Here is an 18,092-nt window from a genome sequence, read left to right as displayed (position 1 = left end):
ACGGTCCTGGCGCTTGCTGGACACTCTGGGACGTCCTGAAGATGACTTCACTGCAGTCGGTCCTCTCTCCTTGAAGTTCTTGATGATCCGGTAAATGGTTCTTTCAGGTGCAATATTCTTTGTAGTAATTTCCTTGCATGTGAGGCCATTTTGATGCAAATTGATGATGGCTGCACGTGTTTCTTTGGAGGTAACCATTGCTAACAAGAACACAATGATTGGAAGACCTTCTTCCCCCCATCAGTCTGCTCTTACAGTCTAATTAGTATGATAGTGATTTCACCTGACTAGTACTCATTCACACTTTTACATGTGCTGCTGATATGATTAGTCAATTAATGTTAGCTGGTCATTTTGTGTCAGGATCAAAAAAGAGCGAAATTTGTTTTGGCCAATGAAGCTTTTAGCAATTATTTAAAATGCATCTGATCACTCTACACAATAATCTAGAAACAATGTGAATGAACACCACAACAGCTTAAGCAGCAAACTTCACAAAACACAAGTTTTATGTCACGGCCAAAACTTTTGGCCATGACTGTATTTTTTTTTTAGTATTTGTCACACTCACACACCACATGGACTTTTGTTTTCGTTTGCACCTTTCCCCAGTTCTAGTTGTCTGGTCTCGTCAACGTTACCCTGTCTGTTGGATTAAAGACTTTCTAATCCTTCATCTTCATGCATTTATTTACAGCGTAGATCAAAAGTTCAAAAGTTCAAAAGAACAGCATTTAGTTGAAATTGAAATCTTTTGTAACATTATAAATGTCTTTACTGTCGCGTTTGATCAATTTATTGTGTCCTTGCTGAATAAAAGTAAAAAGATACAATATATAATATATAAAAATAAACTTTAAAAAAAATGTTACTTACCCCAAACCTTTGAATGGTAGTGTATCATATTTCCATACAATATTATGAATTAATAAATTATTCCAAACGGTAGTGTGTGTTTGTGTGTATTTCTAATGTAACAATTACTAAGAATCAAGACAAGATATACATTTCACTCTTGTTCAGTAACTGTAAGAAATAGTCTAGGTTTTTCACTGTTTCATTCACATCAGGACACGCCACCAAACACTATTCTCATCCTCATTCACGGCAGCAAGGGAAAAGGAAGTAATTCTGTTATATGTGCCCACGTCCCCTGAGGGCTGAAACCAGTATGTAGAACAAGCTAATGTCGATGAGATAGGTCATGAATGATATAACAACTTATTCATGTACTGAAATGGACTGGTATTCTGGATATCCTGCCATTTCAGCTCCAGATTTGAAAAAGAATGGCGGGTACTCTAATAAAATGACAATGAAATGTGTTTTAATTTCTGTGTAGAGATAGTTATGCTCATTTACCCAGGTGAAGATAGAGAAGAAGGAGAAGGTAATGGCAGCTCTGGCAGCATCCGCGCCCTGATTTAAGGGCAGCTCATCTGGGGTGGTGCGCTGCCATTGGTTGGCCAAGAAGCAGAAACAAACAAACCACAAAAATGCCCAGAAACCTGTAGTCATGCACAAAATACAACAATAAGAATATATTAGAGTAATAATGTCAATATAGTTTACTATACTGCCCCCATGTTTACATATATATACAAAACATCTAAAGGCAATACAGTACTTCTGTAGAGATCATGAATCATTGCCAGACCCCATGAACAATTCACAGCTTAAAAATAGCCGTCACAGAGAGAGTCTCAGTCTGTTTTGGCATGCTCGTATTGTTTACCTGAAAATCCAATGTCCAGCATCACTGCCTTCTTCCTGTCTTTAATACTGCTGATTTGTTGGAACTTCATGTCAAGGATAATGAAGAAAATGCATGCTAGAAATGCTATGAGCCCAATGGTGGTTCCGTAGTTGCAGGCATTGTTGTTCTTGTTGAAAACGCAATAGAGCCTCTCACTGCCATGGTTGATGTAGCCTTCATTTATTATGGATCCAAACACTACCATTGAGAAGATCTGCAGGGGAAATGATACACCTGTTTTAATGTATTTTTTCTTCTTCATGGTAGCACTGTTAAAGCCATTATAAATGACATTAAATACTAAAATACCATTACAATAAATACTATTATTCTACGTTCAGGTTGTTGACATGAAGTGACAGAAACATCCCATACTGTGACAAAAAGCAAACTTAATTTAAAAGGCGAAAAACTTAAAATGGTCACCACAACTTTTCATGACATTTTAAACTAACAATTTCAAACTTCGAAGCATTAAATAATGTAGTAATGTTAGTTAATGATCGTACTTACATTGCTCTTAATTACCCAGAAAATATATATATTTTTCAGGTGTCCATTGTTAGAAATTAAATATTTCAATGACAAAATGAAAGAGAAATATAAACTTACACAGACATAAGATTTGCTGCATGACCAAAACAATGCTGTTCAATAAACATAATGTACTCTAAATAGACAATAACTCTTCTAAATTAACATTTTCCACTTGTAGGGCCAACTATTGTTCTTCTGCATACAGAAAAAAAAGGTGCAAACTGTCATTGAGGCGGTACCTTTTCAAAAGATACTAATCTGTACTTTTATAGCAGGCTGATAGGCTATACTTTTACACTAATATATAACTTTAATATTTTTGTTTTTTTATTTTTGATTTTGATAAGATTTTGAAGCCTATCTTTACAAGAAAGAAAATCCTTTGACTGAAAGAGAAAGCTATAATGGTCCACGTGATGTGTTTGTCTGACGCAAATAAAATCAAATGGAAGTAACAGTACATGCGCTTATAGTAATGCATCAACCAATCACAATCGAGGCGCCGGTCATATAGAAGCAGACTGTGGCTGCGGCTCAAAACCTAGTGGGCTGCCTAGGTAGACAGCATTTCTAAGCAACACACAGAACACATGCGATGCTCAAAATGAGACAGCTCGCTATGCTTTGGGTCACACTATAATGATGTTCTTACTGAAAAACCTTATTGCATAATAGAGAAACGTTCATCCATGGCATCAGATTGACTCGTTTTATTGCTTTAATATAGGTAAATAGCCTATATTTAAAATATTATTTATTGTTTTGAAGTCACGCCTAGTGATAGACCGATGCATAAAAATAATACATAATAATATAATGGTATATTACAAACGAGTTCATCCCACCATAATAAACCAAACAACAAAAAGATTCAAGAATGAGCGCGTGTATTTATATACATGCTTGATGCTTTTATGTTATTATTCTAGAAGGAATCACAGTAACCTCGTCACCAGAGGCAAATACGCTTCATGACATCAATACGTCAATATTTTCAATATAAACCAAAAGTAATCTTTGATTTCACGAATAAACGGATATCTATACGTGAGTCATATTTCCCAGTGACCGTATTTAATTATTAAATAAGCGCGATGAAAATGTTTAGATTATGATACGTTCTGGATTATTCTCACAGGACCACACTCGTCTCTTCTAAACTGATATGATAATTTGTAGGTAAATAAATGTCTTACCCATGATAATATTCTAAGGATGGTCTGCGGCTGCTGGATAAAGGCAATAGGGTCGAACGCAGCACCGGCTCTCCCAGCACCAAATGAACCCACTCCGTCCATTTTCCTCCTACTGTTATTCAGGCTCTGGGCTGTGGGTCGAGGCAGACACACACACACACACACACACACACCGGGCGTGCGCAATCTCTCTGTGATTCAGTGTATTACATTGTCTCAACAACACCATCTACCGACTACCTCACGTCCTCAACTCAGCTGGCAGACCGCTAACTTCACAGAGCAGGGCTTCAACTTCAAAAACAACTGGAACATTTTAGGGTGGCATGCAGAATATTTAGTCAAGGAAAGGGTAATATTTGAAGATAACAGTTCCATAACCAAAACAATATCACATAAAAATGATAGTTAACCCAAAATCTATACGACTTTCTTTCTTCAGTGGAACACAAAATATTATATTTTTAAATTGCATATAATGAAAGTCAATAGGGACACAAAAGAAAATGTTGAAGAATATTAGTGTCCAAACAAAATCCAATGTCATTCAGGTTTGAAACGACATTGTTTTGACTATCACAGCATACTTCATATGAATGAGTGCAATTCTAAAACAGTGATGCACTCTGGCATTATCATTCTACACTGCGATATTATAGTCTTACAGCAAATAATAATGCATAAATAAAAATGACTTTTTCATGATAAGGAAAGCAATGTGGGAAGACATAATACTATAGCCTATCCTTGCCACATTTGCAAACAGCAAATAAGCATGCAAATGAATTGAGTTTTGGTTGTTTTAAGAAGCCTATCTTGATGCAATTGAACATGATCAACAATTCATTGTTTTACCCATTCTTGAATATGAATAATTTATTGAGACGTCTAAACCATTGGTCTTCAACTGGGAAACCACAGCACACTTCCAAGGGGACCGCAAGATGGCTTAAAATTATTTAAAATAACACAAATAACATTACGTTTTCACTAGAAAAAAAAGCAATATTATGGATAGAGAACTATTTTATCTGGTTTTAAATGAAAAACATCTTAATGATGAATTTGTTTATTACAAACACGTCTTTTTGCTTTACAAGACATTATTTGAAAGTCTGGAGTGGTGTGGATTACTTGTTGATTATTGTGATGTTTTTATCAGTTGTTTGAACTCTCATTCTGACGGCACCCATTCACTGCAGAAGATCCATTGGTGACCAAGTGATATAATGCTAAATTTCTCCAAATCTGTTCTAAATAAACAAACTCATCTACTGTACATCCTTGATGGCCTGAGGGTGAGTACATTTTCAGCAAATTTTCATTTTTGGGTGAACTATTCATTTAATTGCCATTCCATGTTTCTGTAAATAAATTTTTTTTTGAAAACAAGCAGCTTTGTCTTTATAGCAGAACTATCAGAAATATCTTGGGGAATATTCAGTTATTGTCTTACAATGAGGGGCTTTGGAGTTCAAAAAGCTGAGAATCACTGCTCTAAACAAAGCATTTTTGTTTCCGGCTGTTGCACAGATTTTTACAAAGTTCATCCTGTTGCCTCTGGGCTAATCATATGCACGGAGAGCTCAATAATACAAAACAATATGGGCCATAACACCATACTCTTGTAGACAGCAAAACTCTTGATTAAAAGCACAATACAGACAACTGTATATGAATAAATCACTCTATCAATTAGTGCAAAGTCAACATCTATCATGTTTATGCATGACTCCTGAGTGGCACTTGTAACAAAAAGGACAGGTCCACAGAATCAGTGTGCGGCTGCATTTTGCTCATGTTCATGATTGTGTTGGAGGTTTTCAGTCACAAGATCCATCTTTCCAGCCATCTCGCCATCGCTCATCCACCTTGCTGCAGTCATACTCTGGCTTGCCTAATCGGATGTTGATGTCATTATGGAGGTGACACAGCCACTGTGAGAGGTTGTGCCGACTGCTAGCGTCTGGTTGATTCGTTTTCAGTCTGATAAGACACAAGATCATTGAAACATATGCTACCAAACACAAATTGTAAACACTGCAATGCTTCTGCTGAAATGCTAAAAGACAAACATAAAAACCACAACAATAAATGATGACAACCTTGATCTCAGGTCCTCTGCACACTCATCACAAGGGAAAACCTTTGAGAAGAGGTTGATGAACTGTGTTATCTCCCCCTGTTGTTCTGTGGTCGGTGTGTCTGGATAATATGCAGCCATAGTGTGAAGAAAAGACCATGAGCTCCTTCCCAGTTCCTCTCTGTCTAGAGGGCATTCAACAGGCCTAGCCTCCTCCATCGGCATGCTCTCCTGTTCAAAATATCACATGACTGTTTACTGTCATAGCACAACATTATTGTAGCCATATATATTTATATTTATACATAAGGTATACATGTGTTTCCTAGGAATCAAACATATGACTCTGGGTTGATGCAATTCTCTGGCAGCCGAGCTATAGTTCTTGAAAAGTAACCAGAACTATGATTGGCGTCTCTGTTGTTAAACACAATATTCTGCTTATTTATTTTCAAAATATTTTTCTTAACAGAAACTAAGAGTACTGACTGATTAGTGTACATCCTTAAAACAATAAAGAAACATGGTTAAAGCTTACATCCTGATTTTGAGTTTGTTTAGCATTTTAATTTATATTAGAGCTTAGTTTTTTAATTATTATTATATAATTTTTATTATATCATATATATAATTTTTATTTTATTATAATTGTATTATTTATTATATTATTATATTTAAATTTTACTATTATTATTATTATTATTAAAGTAAATACTTTAAAGTCATCCTGAGGCCACCTTGAAAGTTTGCTGATTTTTCCCCCCACCATAAATATTGCAAATTCATACCAAATCTATTTGGGGGTATATATACACACACACACACACACACACACATACACATACACACATTACTACCATTTAGTGTTACAGTAAAACTACAGAACAAGGCAACGGTGTGTTTATTTCATTAATTGTTTATTTTAATCTAACGTTAATTGTGTTTTCACAGATATTTGACTTCTTAGATTTAAAATGACAGTTTGTCTGTCAGATCGTCTGTTCACCTGCACTGAGACTAAGGACGTCTGTTTCTGCAACTTCATCCATGATTTAAAATCCGTACACGCTCGGCACGGTTTCTTTTTCGGCTCTCCGGCAGCGCTCTGATCCTTACTCGTGCTTTCCTCGGGTGGTCTGCCAGCCACAGTGAACGGGAAACCCTCCATACCCGCGTTGTTATGCGTTGATGATCGCGACCCTGCAGCAGTTGCCATGTTTAAAATTGCACGATGTGTTATGTACCGGGTTGCCAGGTTTTCACAAGAAAACCCGCCCAATCGCTACTCAAAACTAGCCCAAGACTAGCCCAATCGCGTTTCGAGGGGATCCCCAGTTAAAAATCGCGTTCCTGGGGGTAAAATATACGTTCTTTGGCGTGGTTCCCCTGCTAAAATTCTCATTCCAGGGGATAAATATCATGTTATTGGAGTCGCTTCAACCTCGCGGACATGAAAAACCACCTGCGGCAACAGTGTTAAAGTAGCCCAATTCCGCAGGAAAACCACGGACATGGCAACACTGGTTATGTACTACCAGGGTTGCCAGATCTCCGTAAAATCAATCCCTATCAAATCAAGCTTAAAAACTAGCCCAAATATCAAAACCATAAACTGCATAAAAACAGATCAAAACTTAAAACATGCGATTCCCATACGTAAAATACATATTTTACTCTGTGCACTGAACACATTTTACAGCTGTCAATTTTACACAGTCTGTTTTCATACATGAAATCATCTTACCTTAATATTAACAGCTGGTGAATAAAATTATTAGGAGGGGTGGTAATATTTCTTAACTACTTGAAAATAACTATTTTCAGTTTTAAGATCTTGTTCTGATGCCACTCTTCTCCTTGGTCTTTGTCATACATTTCTGCACACAATCTCCTTACCAGTCTAGCACAGTTTTATTATGGGTAATATAAATTGTACAGAGTGCAATATTTCAATACAAGCAAGTTAAAGATTAGCCATATTTTGCTGTAAAACCCAGTAGCCCCTCACTGCCGAACACAAGATCCAGGGGGCGTGGTTGGATCCACATCTAGGGGGTGGAGATTGGTAAGTTAAGGGGTGGAGAATGAGATGGGTGGGTTTAGGGATCAGGGGGTGGAGACGGGTAGGTTTAGGTATATGTAAGGTGGGAGGAGTTGAATCTGGATTCTGCAGTGAGGACCATCTTGTAAAACCGCGGACCTGGCAACCCTATGTATTTTCGAGGTGAACGAATCGTTATTTTGAGCCGGATCTTCTGATTGAGCATGATAAGTTAAGCGGTTCACACAACTGATCTGAATTATTCATAAACAGCGACAGGTGCCTTCACGTGGCTTTATTAGAACGAAAATGACGACGTAATTGTGTCCTCAGGTAAAAGAATCATTAAACCGATTCTTTGAAACAAATGTTCGATTGAATCGATTCGTAGAAATGAGTCAGAATTAAAATCCAACCACTGTAATGTATCATAGGAGCGTTTGTTGTTGATCATGTGTTGGATTTATGTCAATTATCCACAGTATGTCAACAACGGGTAAACATACTATAACTGGCATTTCACAAAAAAAAAAATTCAGTAACAGTAACTATATTAAATTCTATGTTCAGGAATTAAATATTAAATAATTTGTTTCACATCGGAGCAGTTTCTCCGCAGCACTGTCAGCCAGCGGGCGATGACGTCACCAGCAGTCCATGCCGCAGAGTTCGGGCTGCCTTAAACTGTAATGATCAAAACATTCACTTCTATAAATACACGAATGACAGTATCTTATACTTTCTAAAGAGTGACATTTATAAGTAGCCATTTGCCATGATATTTGCATGACAGCTCAATCTGCAATAGTGTTTGATAAGTTTGATAGAAGTGCCTGCTAGCTTAGCTTACTACTGACAACCAGAGAGCAGATGGTCTGTACAATATGACTGACATGCTTTATTCTTACACTGCTGTAATGTTCACAGGCTTCACATAAGAAATATATCACACTTGTCTGACAATGGGGATTCTGGAGAAGATAGCAGAGATAGAGAGAGAAATCTCTCGAACGCAGAAGAATAAAGGTAAGAAAAGATCCTTCGTTAAATATCCCGTCATGGGCCTTTTGTTGCTTTGTATCCGTTTACTCCTCATCAGTTAAATCCCGAGTACTTCCAAACTTGTTTTGCAGCAACTGAGTACCATCTGGGTTTATTGAAAGCCAAGCTAGCCAAGTACAGAGCCCAGCTTCTGGAGCCCTCGAAGTCATCTGGAGCCAAAGGTGAAGGCTTTGATGTTATGAAATCTGGTGATGCTCGAGTGGCTCTGGTTGGATTCCCCTCAGTTGGCAAGGTAAAAATGACAACATCTGTGCAATATTTTTGATGGCCAAGAGGTGGTCTAATCGAAAATCTAAATTGAAAAAAAGATTTTTGCTACAAAAATAGTTTCCCGGTAATGAAGTAAAATAAATATCTTTCAAACTAATACGTTTTACCCTGTCAAACATTTCATGAAGAAATATAAATCTGTCTTTCATGTATTTTGGGCCTGTCACTATACTGAACAGTTTTGGAAAAGTATTGTCACATTAATTATTATATCCAGCAAGATAGAACTATATTTTTAAAGACATTATTTTAGGACACTATGCACCTGATTTTACTGAAGACAACGCTAGCTTTGTTATAAATGTATCTTCTCTGCAAATTTTATATCCACAAATATAAGTTCACCAGCTACAAACCAAATGTTCTTTTCTTTTCTTTTTTTTTTTAAAGTATTTCTAACACCATTTCATCTTCAGTAAAAAAGAAAGCAAGTAGAATGACTTCAATGCCTTTAATTTGTATACTTCAATTTATGTATAAATTCATTTCTAGCCTTCATGTTTTTTTCTTTCTCCTCCTATTTGTCTTTTTCTGTCTTTAGCAAATTATTAACTCTTATTTTTCTCTGTATTCTGTTGACAATGGGTGTATTGTTGTTAAATTTGGTGTAATATACACAAACATTTTCTATTATTAATGTCAATTATGTGTTTTTTTTTGCACAAAAAAAGAGGCATGCTCTAATTTATGGTGTTTTTGTAGTCTACATTTCTTAGTTTAATGACATCAACAGAAAGTGAAGCAGCTTCATATGAATTCACCACCTTGACCTGCATTCCTGGTGTCATTGAGGTATTATTTATTCCAAAATATTTTTCTTTTCTCTCTGTTTTTGTTTATATCTTATTTCTATTTATGTTATTGCTGTTGTTAGTATAATAATTATAATAACCAACATGATATTGGTTTCTTTTCATTTAAAAAAAATTTCAATTCTAGTACAAAGGTGCCAACATACAGCTGCTGGATTTGCCTGGTATCATTGAGGGGGCTGCACAAGGTATGTTCACTTGTGTTTCGAAGAGTTATGTATATTTGTACGTGTATTTTGGCATATTAAATGTGTCCTTTCTCTGTGTTTTTGATTTAAAGGTAAGGGCAGAGGTAGACAGGTCATTGCTGTGGCCAGAACTGCAGATGTGGTCATCATGATGTTGGATGCAACTAAAGGAGATGTTCAGAGGTGAGTTGGAACACTGGAGAATGTTTGCACTGTTTGCACTATTGCTTTGTTTGACGATTGTTGTTTTGTTTTTAGGGAACTTCTGGAAAAAGAACTTGAATCTGTTGGCATCAGACTCAACTGCCCCAAACCAAATATCTATTTTAAGGTCAGTGTTTTAGGTCGGCACAATTAATCAAAATTAAATTGCAAAGGCGATAAATCACGATTAGGCAGAAGCTGCGATTGTCATGCGTATCTTTCAGTGAAGCACGGTTCTGTGATCAGCAGTAAATCTCCATCCGAAGGCCAGAGGGCGCTCTCGCGTGGAAACTCAAAATACACCCCGCAGAAGAAACCCAGGAAATCCTGAATAAACAGAAGATTTAACCAAAGCCACTAGAAGGCAAGCCTGCAACCTTTAGCCAAAAAAGCGTAACGGCTAATGCTAACGCTTCCGGTTTGCCAGTACGTGGGAAAGGAGACCAGAGGCTGTTTTTTTTGTATGGATGTCAGTAGAGGAGAGGCTTCACTACGCTGAATAAACAGCTTTTTATAGGAAACAGCTTATCATTTAATGAATCGACAGCCTATCTGGTAATCTTCAACATGTTTTACACTAAACAATACTTTTGGATTGAACTATTTTTAGAGTTTACACTGGAAAAAATGGCGTTTTATAAGAGAAGTCACTGACTTTTAGCGACACGTGGGATACGGCTTACAGCATTTCTCATTCATTCCTATGGTATCTGTAAACGGCGATTGAGTGTCGCACAACTCTGAGTGAAATTCATTGACGTCAAGGCTGTAATGTGATTGGTTATTAAGGTACACATGATCCAAGTTGACCATTACGCCTTCTCCAATAGCAAGTAATACAGACCCTCGTATCTCCCTATATTAAGACAATCTCTGATTTAACAGCTTTCATTGATTCAACGTGACTAATAAACACACGACTACAACAATATATGGTTTATCTGAGTTCCGTCTTATTATAATTTTTATTATGATAAAGTATATAATAATGCAATGCTAATCGACATAGCCTTTATCACTGCTTAAATACTATGAAATATGTTGCGTGCCTTATTCTGTGTAAGAAGCCACATCATCTCACCGAAGGATTTATTTCAAACACTCGACTGACGTTATGAAGTGAGTTTGGAGTAAAAACATGTTATTAAATGTGGTATTTTTTTATGGTAGCTTTCATGATCGCGGAACGATTTTTTCGATTTCATTATCGCGCGATTAAATCATATGCGATTATGAACGCGATTTTGCATAGCTTGTCGGTGAACTACAGCTCTGTGTAGTAAATGCTGCTCCATCTGAAAGCATGTGCTGGAGATTTACTGCTAATCACAGAACCAGCTTTACTGATGAGATGCGCATGACAATCGCATTTGATTAATCGTGCAGCCCTAGTTTTAGGTTTTTTGCTGTTATAAGCTATGCTTTCATCACCCTGTTTTTATGAATATTTTGAAGTATCGCATCAGAAACGAGTGATGGAAATGACAAATAAAAATCATTTAATTAGCAAAAACGTTTTTATGTTCGCTTGAGGTGGTTTTTGACTTGTGCGAAAAAGGTTTAATGCGAATAATTTGAGATGGAAACGGATTTTGCGAATAAATTCCTCCATGCGTATCAAAAAAGTCATGTGACTTTGCGCTATAGGACGGCAATACTTGACTAAATAGTGGACCAGTCTCATTGCACAGCATCTGAAATGTTGTTATGGTCATTCTTAAATGCACGAGTGAAGTCTGTCATTAAAGTATTTCTGTGTAATTGCCTCCCAGCACTGTCTGACACTACTGTGTTCCCAAACAGCAGGCATCCACCTCCGAAAGCAATGACCGCATTTATTGTGTTTCGTCTGCTCACTCTGAGGTGCAAGTAATTTATTATATATGAAAATGATTATATTCAGAGGCTTCTCCTACTTGTCTTAGTGATAGTTAGTCCAGTTTATCAGGAAGTGACAATTTTGTTCTCTTTGACTCGTTGGATGGAAACGGTGCTTAAAATGTCTTTTAAATTTATATTTTTGTTAAGTGTCATTCATTAATTTTAGACCATTTTACTCAACAAAACAGCATTTTTATCAACAAAAATAACTTTTTAGTTAACAATAAAATGTAAATGACAAAAAAAACATGTAACCATGCACCACCATTTAAAAGTTTAAGGTCAGTAAGATTTTTATTTATTTATTAATTTTTTGTTGAAAGAAATGTATACCTTTATTCAGTCAAAAGTGTCAGTAAAGACATTTATAATGTTACGGAAGATTTATATTTCAAATAAATGCTGTTCTTTTGAACTTTGTATTCAGCAAAGAATCCTGAAAAAAATGTATCGCATTTATTTTCATAAAAATATTTTATATAAAAATAAGTTGATAATAATAAGAAATGTTTCTTGAGCAGCAAATCAGCATATTAGAATGATTTCTGAAGGAACATGCATCAAATAAATGCAGTGAGCATAAGAGACTTTCCATAAACATTAATGAACCTTTATCGACCACAATTAATACATGTATAAACATAATGATTAATCAACATAAAGCACTAAATGTGAAAATGCCCATTTAAAAATGACTTCCTGAAATAACAGCATATAATGAGAAGTATTAGCTACATTTAGAGACTGTTATTCCTCTTGCATATTTTATTGCTTACATGTGAAAGATCTGTTTTTCAGCCTAAAAAAGGTGGTGGCCTATCGTACAATTCAACGGTTCCCCTCACACACTGCTCTGAGAAGCTTGTTCAGCTCATTCTTCATGAGTACAGTATCCTTTAGCCTTGTTTATTCACTGTTTCATTTTCCTCTAATAATGAGCGACACATTAACCTTAACATGACTGCAGAAATCTTCAACGCTGAGGTTTTGTTCAGAGAGGACAGCACTCCTGATGAGTTTATTGATGTCATTGTGGGCAACAGAGTGCACATGCCTTGCTTATATGTGAGTATATATTTCAATTCAAGAAATAGCCTGATGCAGAGCTGCTCCGTTTTAAATATATGTCAGCAAATTTAAAATGAGATATAATGAATCTCTGTCTTATTACAGGTGTACAACAAAGTGGATCAGATTTCTATAGAGGAAGTGGATCGTCTTGCCCATAGACCTAACAGTGTAGTGATCAGCTGTGGCATGAAGCTGAATCTAGATTTCCTCCTTGAGCAGTTATGGGAATACCTGGCTCTGATCTGCATATACACCAAGAAGAGAGGAGGTAAGTTTTTTTTGGTCCTCAAAAACAGTAATTTCGGGGGCTTTAACCCTAAAACAGTGGTTCTCAACCTTTTTGACTCAAAGGTCTCCTGTTGTCCAACACAATATTCAAAGGCCCCCCACATAAGTTAATATATTTATGAGATTCCTGCTCTATAACAAAGCTGCTTGTTTTGTATTGATGCATTCAATGAATTAACCATTCGTTTTTTAAAGCATTTTCATCCTCTTGAACGGGTCGTGTAGCATAAGGTTCACATTTGCAGCCATTTTAAATGTAAATCGTAATTTAAATTTGTGAAGGTACCTTTCAGAGATTGTCAATCAATCAATCAGTCAATCCCCAAACTACATTTGTTTTGAGTTTTTGTAATTAGTGTTTGTATCCCCCCAGCTCTTACTGTTTTATTTTTATTGTTGTTAAGAACGGCCAGATTTCAATGACCCTATAATCATGAGACGAGGAGCATCAGTTGAACATGTGGTATGTGTCTGTTTCGTTGTCCTGTGATACCTGCAGCTTTGTTTATATGTATTTCACAGTGGTCAACCTGTGGTAAAACATACTCTGTGGATATATATTCATATATATTAAGTTTACAAAACTAAACACAGTAGATGCTGAAGTGTTGCCTAAAAATATACAGTATGTATACCTGAAAATGTGTATTTCTAATGTGCACATGAAATATAAATATATATATATATATAGCGCATCAATCAGATTCATGATTGTGCTTCTTATTTCTTCCAGTGTCACAGAATCCACAGGACATTAGCTAGCCAATTCAAGTACGCACTTGTCTGGGTAAGATCTTTCTTCATCTGAAGTCAAATATATTCTTGCTTTTGTTCCATATTTTTTTCCTTTTTCTTAAATTACTGCTGTCTTTTTGGATTACAGGGAACAAGCACAAAATACAGTCCTCAGAGAGTAGGACTGACGCACATCATGGAACATGAGGATGTCATTCAGATTGTGAAGAAATAAAATCTAGTCTTCAGATCCACTACAATATCAATAGAACATTTGATATATACAAAGCAGAACATTTTTTGTTGACAACTGCAGTGTTTCATGGAACTTCATGGACAAACCTGTGATCAACAATTAAAAAGTGATTATTTTATGAAAATCATCTCCCTGACAAAATTTACTTTTCATAGTATGAAAAAGAGTTATTTCTTAATAAACTGAATTGGACATGAACAGTGTTTGAGAATGAAAAATCAAAATGCAGTTCAAATCTGTAAATAAAGTTTGAGGATAAAGAATCATATTTCAGACATTTAATATTCTGCACTTTTATTGGGTACTAACCAAATTGACATTGATCATGTGAACTCTTTTGTACAGAGGTTTAGATGAAACAACTAGATAGTTTAGGGTACATAAAAAAAACAGTGAATGAATATAAGATCACCATAGTCAGATGACAATGCAGATGGATTCCACCAATCCTGGGTTAGCTATTATGTTAACATGCCTCTACAACCAACATGTCATAGTCTAAAAAGATCAGAGTTCATTCTTACTTGAAGCACTTAGACAAGAACACTTGTCCAGTTGATCCATACCAGTTGAGGATAGTTCAAGAAGATATGTCATGTTCCTCAAAGGAGCAGCAGATTGTTGAACTTCAGCACTATAAAGTTCTCACAAGGTGTGTTGGTCATTTATCATCTTTTATGGTGTTTTAGTTAATCATTTAGATTATTAAGGGTTTGGTGCATCAATAATGACCCCGTGGAGAGCTGATGAGGTGATGTTTCACTGCACATATCCATGGGACATTTACTCATGAAATCAAAACATGAAACTAAATATTTACCTTGCTGAGAGAGTTTTAAATGTAGCGTTTCCAGCAATTAACTTTAATTTATGCATTGTTTGATAAAGTGTGGTTCTATGGTGAGACTATTGTTACAGCACATCATGAAGTTCAGCTCACAACTTAAACACAGGTGGTGACTCAGAAACACACTACAAGATGTGAACTGTTAGCTTTCTGTATTCATCTGAAAACCTAGAGCAGCCTACTCTATTCATTACAGAAAACTAGTATAATAGACGACATTAAATATGCATGCTGAGGCACTCGGGCTGTACAACACAACGGACAAGTGTGGAGCGGGGAATTATCAAGCCGTTGGAAGGCTGTTCCACTTCAGGCTTGATGGGTCTTTGTGTAATTAGCCCACATTTCAAAGCGCTAAAATGATGAGCAGGATGGCAAGAAACTGTTTTGGAATAACTTGAGAAGTAACGTTTCTACGCTGGAGTTGCTTTAAATGGGTTCGGATGGAAAGATAATGGTAAGAAGGACGAGTGAAGTGCCAATACTACGCTTGTAAACATGACACTTAATGCTAAGGCCATATGGTGCAGAGTGTGTGTGTATGGATGCTTCAGCTTTTAATACTCCATTCTGAATCATTTACTGCTCATGATGATTTTTTTTTAAAGAAGCTAAGATTTTTAAGGAAGCTTATTTAGAATTGAGCAAATGTATTTTACTGCAAGGACAGCCCAGTGAAATAAACTGCATGATCTTTCTTTAAGATTTTAAAAAGTTAGTAGGCTGAAGGTGTTTACTTTATTCTTGGTCACAGCAACGAAATAAATAAAGAAAGAGAAAATTTTGATTATACACACACACACACACACACACACACACCAAACTATTAATATAGGATACAGTATGAGGATAATGGTGAAATATACATATATTTTATTCAAAATTAACTCATATTGTTGTTGGTATATATAGAGAGAGTAACAGGAATAGACCGTTTTTATGAGGTTTTGGGTGGTATTTCAAACAGCATTGTGTACTAATATTTTATCATATCTGTAAACTTACACTGTACATTATACTGTACATTGTATACACAGTTGCTTAATTTTGAAGTGGAAATCATTGAGGAAGAGTGGGATGATGCCATGAATTTCACATGATATGAAGGTCATCTCTCGTGTTCTCCAATGAGCTTTTGCTGCCCCCTGCTGATTTACCAGTGCAATGTCAGGGAAAATGTACAAAAATGATACCTTTAGGGGTACAGCAGCCTGCCAGTGGGGAAGCAACACTCATTCAAAGATACACCACCTGTACCTTTGGTGCACCTTAAAGGAATAGTTCCCCCAAAAATGAAAGTTTGCTGAAAATGTACTCACTTCCAGACCATCCAAGATGTAGGTGAGTTTGTTTCCTAAGATGAACAGATTTGGAGAAATTAAGCATTACACTTGCTCACCAATGGATCCTCTGCAGTGAATGGGTGCCGTCAGAATGAGAGTCCAAACAGCTGATAAAAACATCACAATAATCAACAAGTAATCCACACGACCATTACGACCATCCAGTCCATCAGTTCATGTTTTGTGAAAAGCTGTGTGTTTGTAATAAACAAATCCATCATTAAGGTGTTTTAACTTTAAACTGTCATTCCTGGCCAAAATACGAGCCCATAATCCATAATAATGCTTCCTCCAGTGAAAAAGTCTGTCTCCTGTTGTCCTCTCACATCAAAATCAACTGATATATGTGTTTATAACATTTTCACTGGAGAAAGCAATATTACGCATGGAGAACTCATATTTACAACCAATCAAAAACATATATACAAACATGCTGCTTTTCATTTAACAAGACATTCATGGATGGAGTCGTATGGATTACTTGTAGATTATTGAGATGTTTTTATCAGCTGTTTGGACTCTCGTTTTCACGGCACCCATTCACTGCAGAGGATCCATTGGTGACCAAGTGATGTAACGCTAAATTTCTCCAAATCTGAAGAAACAAACTCATCTACATATTGTGCCTGTGAAGTTGCAGTTTTTGCATGTTTTCTTTTTCTGACAGTATGCTGCACATTAATTCAGCATGGGCCAACTGACAGTCTACTATAATGAACAATTATTGGCATTACAAATATTGACCATAAGGAGAAGGAGCTTTAATAAATACGTTTTTGTAGATGGACACTTTGTCACTGCCTATGATGATGCATTCTCACGTCTAAAACCTGGAGGCAAAAACAGCGTCTCTGCAGCTACTGCCTGTTAGCAATTAGCTTGTAATAGGGGTGAGGTGGTTTGTTTGCATACAGAGCCAGACTTTTGGTTTCTAGAATAATAGAAATTGTATACCTGCCAGCTTCTCAGACATACATAACGATGCTTTGTGTCATGTAATGCATATATTGTCCAAATCAGGAAACACGCAAGTCAGATTACCATTGCTTTTGTTCCACCTCAATTTGAGAAGATGAATGTTTGTATGTGGGCAGTTTTTACGTCTGAAAGAGGGCAATTAGTGAGAGGAAGCACATAATAGATCAGCCCTGATTTGAACATACAATGAGTTAGTCAAGCATATTTAAATGCAGCGCACTCATTGTACTGAGAATGGATCTTATATGTCAGAACATTATATAGTGACTGACAACTTTGAGCACCTCTTTTGGAAAAGGGTTTGGATGTAATAATTTTTGAATTGCAATTTTTAAGGTAAGTGTTACAGCTATTGGCATGGTCATTTTGATCAATATCAAAATAGACTTATTATGCATTTTTCTTGTAAAATGCTAGTTACATATTCTTTTACTAAGATATTATGGTAACAATTTAGTATAGGGACCAATTCTCACTTTTAATTAGTTGCTTATTATCATGCCTATTATTAACATATTGGCTGTTTATTAGTACGAATAAAGCA

The 18,092-nt window shown here is 36.1% G+C and overlaps 3 protein-coding genes across 3 annotated transcripts in view; 1 reads left to right on the top strand and 2 right to left on the bottom strand.

Moving 5' to 3' along the window:
• The window catches only part of LOC107720048 (synaptogyrin-3-like), a 7,831-nt gene extending 4,177 nt beyond the window's left edge, over positions 1-3,654 (bottom strand). Inside the window, exons 1-3 of the mRNA XM_016527636.1 lie at positions 3,490-3,654; positions 1,736-1,970; positions 1,363-1,508 (exon numbers count right to left, since the gene is read on the bottom strand). Coding sequence (XP_016383122.1) covers positions 1,363-1,508; positions 1,736-1,970; positions 3,490-3,591 — 483 coding nt within the window. The 5' untranslated portion in view covers positions 3,592-3,654. The remainder of the gene's footprint in view (positions 1-1,362; positions 1,509-1,735; positions 1,971-3,489) is intronic.
• A 1,177-nt stretch (positions 3,655-4,831) lies between these two features.
• LOC107720049 (FAD-linked sulfhydryl oxidase ALR-like) lies at positions 4,832-6,844 on the bottom strand. Its single transcript, XM_016527639.1, has 3 exons — positions 6,579-6,844; positions 5,595-5,803; positions 4,832-5,475 (listed from the first exon to the last, which is right to left on the bottom strand). The coding sequence occupies exons 1-3, from the start codon at positions 6,786-6,788 to the stop codon at positions 5,313-5,315; spliced, it is 582 nt and encodes a 193-aa protein (XP_016383125.1). The 5' UTR covers positions 6,789-6,844; the 3' UTR covers positions 4,832-5,312.
• A 1,340-nt stretch (positions 6,845-8,184) lies between these two features.
• Positions 8,185-14,515, top strand: LOC107720047 (developmentally-regulated GTP-binding protein 2). Its single transcript, XM_016527635.1, has 13 exons — positions 8,185-8,299; positions 8,541-8,639; positions 8,747-8,907; positions 9,648-9,737; positions 9,885-9,945; positions 10,038-10,128; positions 10,204-10,276; positions 12,829-12,919; positions 12,998-13,095; positions 13,204-13,369; positions 13,794-13,852; positions 14,123-14,176; positions 14,273-14,515. The coding sequence occupies exons 2-13, from the start codon at positions 8,576-8,578 to the stop codon at positions 14,357-14,359; spliced, it is 1,095 nt and encodes a 364-aa protein (XP_016383121.1). The 5' UTR covers positions 8,185-8,299; positions 8,541-8,575; the 3' UTR covers positions 14,360-14,515.
• Positions 14,516-18,092: the final 3,577 nt, after the last annotated feature.

The sequence above is a fragment of the Sinocyclocheilus rhinocerous genome, unplaced genomic scaffold (assembly GCF_001515625.1).
Source record: "Sinocyclocheilus rhinocerous isolate Xijiao unplaced genomic scaffold, SAMN03320098_v1.1 scaffold273, whole genome shotgun sequence".
In the NCBI taxonomy this organism is placed as follows: domain Eukaryota; kingdom Metazoa; phylum Chordata; class Actinopteri; order Cypriniformes; family Cyprinidae; genus Sinocyclocheilus; species Sinocyclocheilus rhinocerous.
Note: the sequence above shows the minus strand (reverse complement) of the source record. Positions and strands in the feature narration are given on the sequence as shown.

Excerpts from the sequence above, each read along its gene's own strand:
- LOC107720049 (XM_016527639.1), bottom strand. The coding sequence starts at position 6,788 with ATGGCAACTGCTGCAGGGTCGCGATCATCAACGCATAACAACGCGGGT. Across the intron at positions 5,804-6,578 it reads CGTCCTTAGTCTCAGTGCAG|GAGAGCATGCCGATGGAGGA; the intron begins GTGAACAGACGA and ends TATTTTGAACAG. Across the intron at positions 5,476-5,594 it reads GCAGAGGACCTGAGATCAAG|ACTGAAAACGAATCAACCAG; the intron begins GTTGTCATCATT and ends GTGTCTTATCAG.
- LOC107720047 (XM_016527635.1), top strand. The coding sequence starts at position 8,576 with ATGGGGATTCTGGAGAAGATAGCAGAGATAGAGAGAGAAATCTCTCGA. Across the intron at positions 9,946-10,037 it reads CATTGAGGGGGCTGCACAAG|GTAAGGGCAGAGGTAGACAG; the intron begins GTATGTTCACTT and ends TTTGATTTAAAG. Across the intron at positions 10,129-10,203 it reads ACTAAAGGAGATGTTCAGAG|GGAACTTCTGGAAAAAGAAC; the intron begins GTGAGTTGGAAC and ends TTTTGTTTTTAG.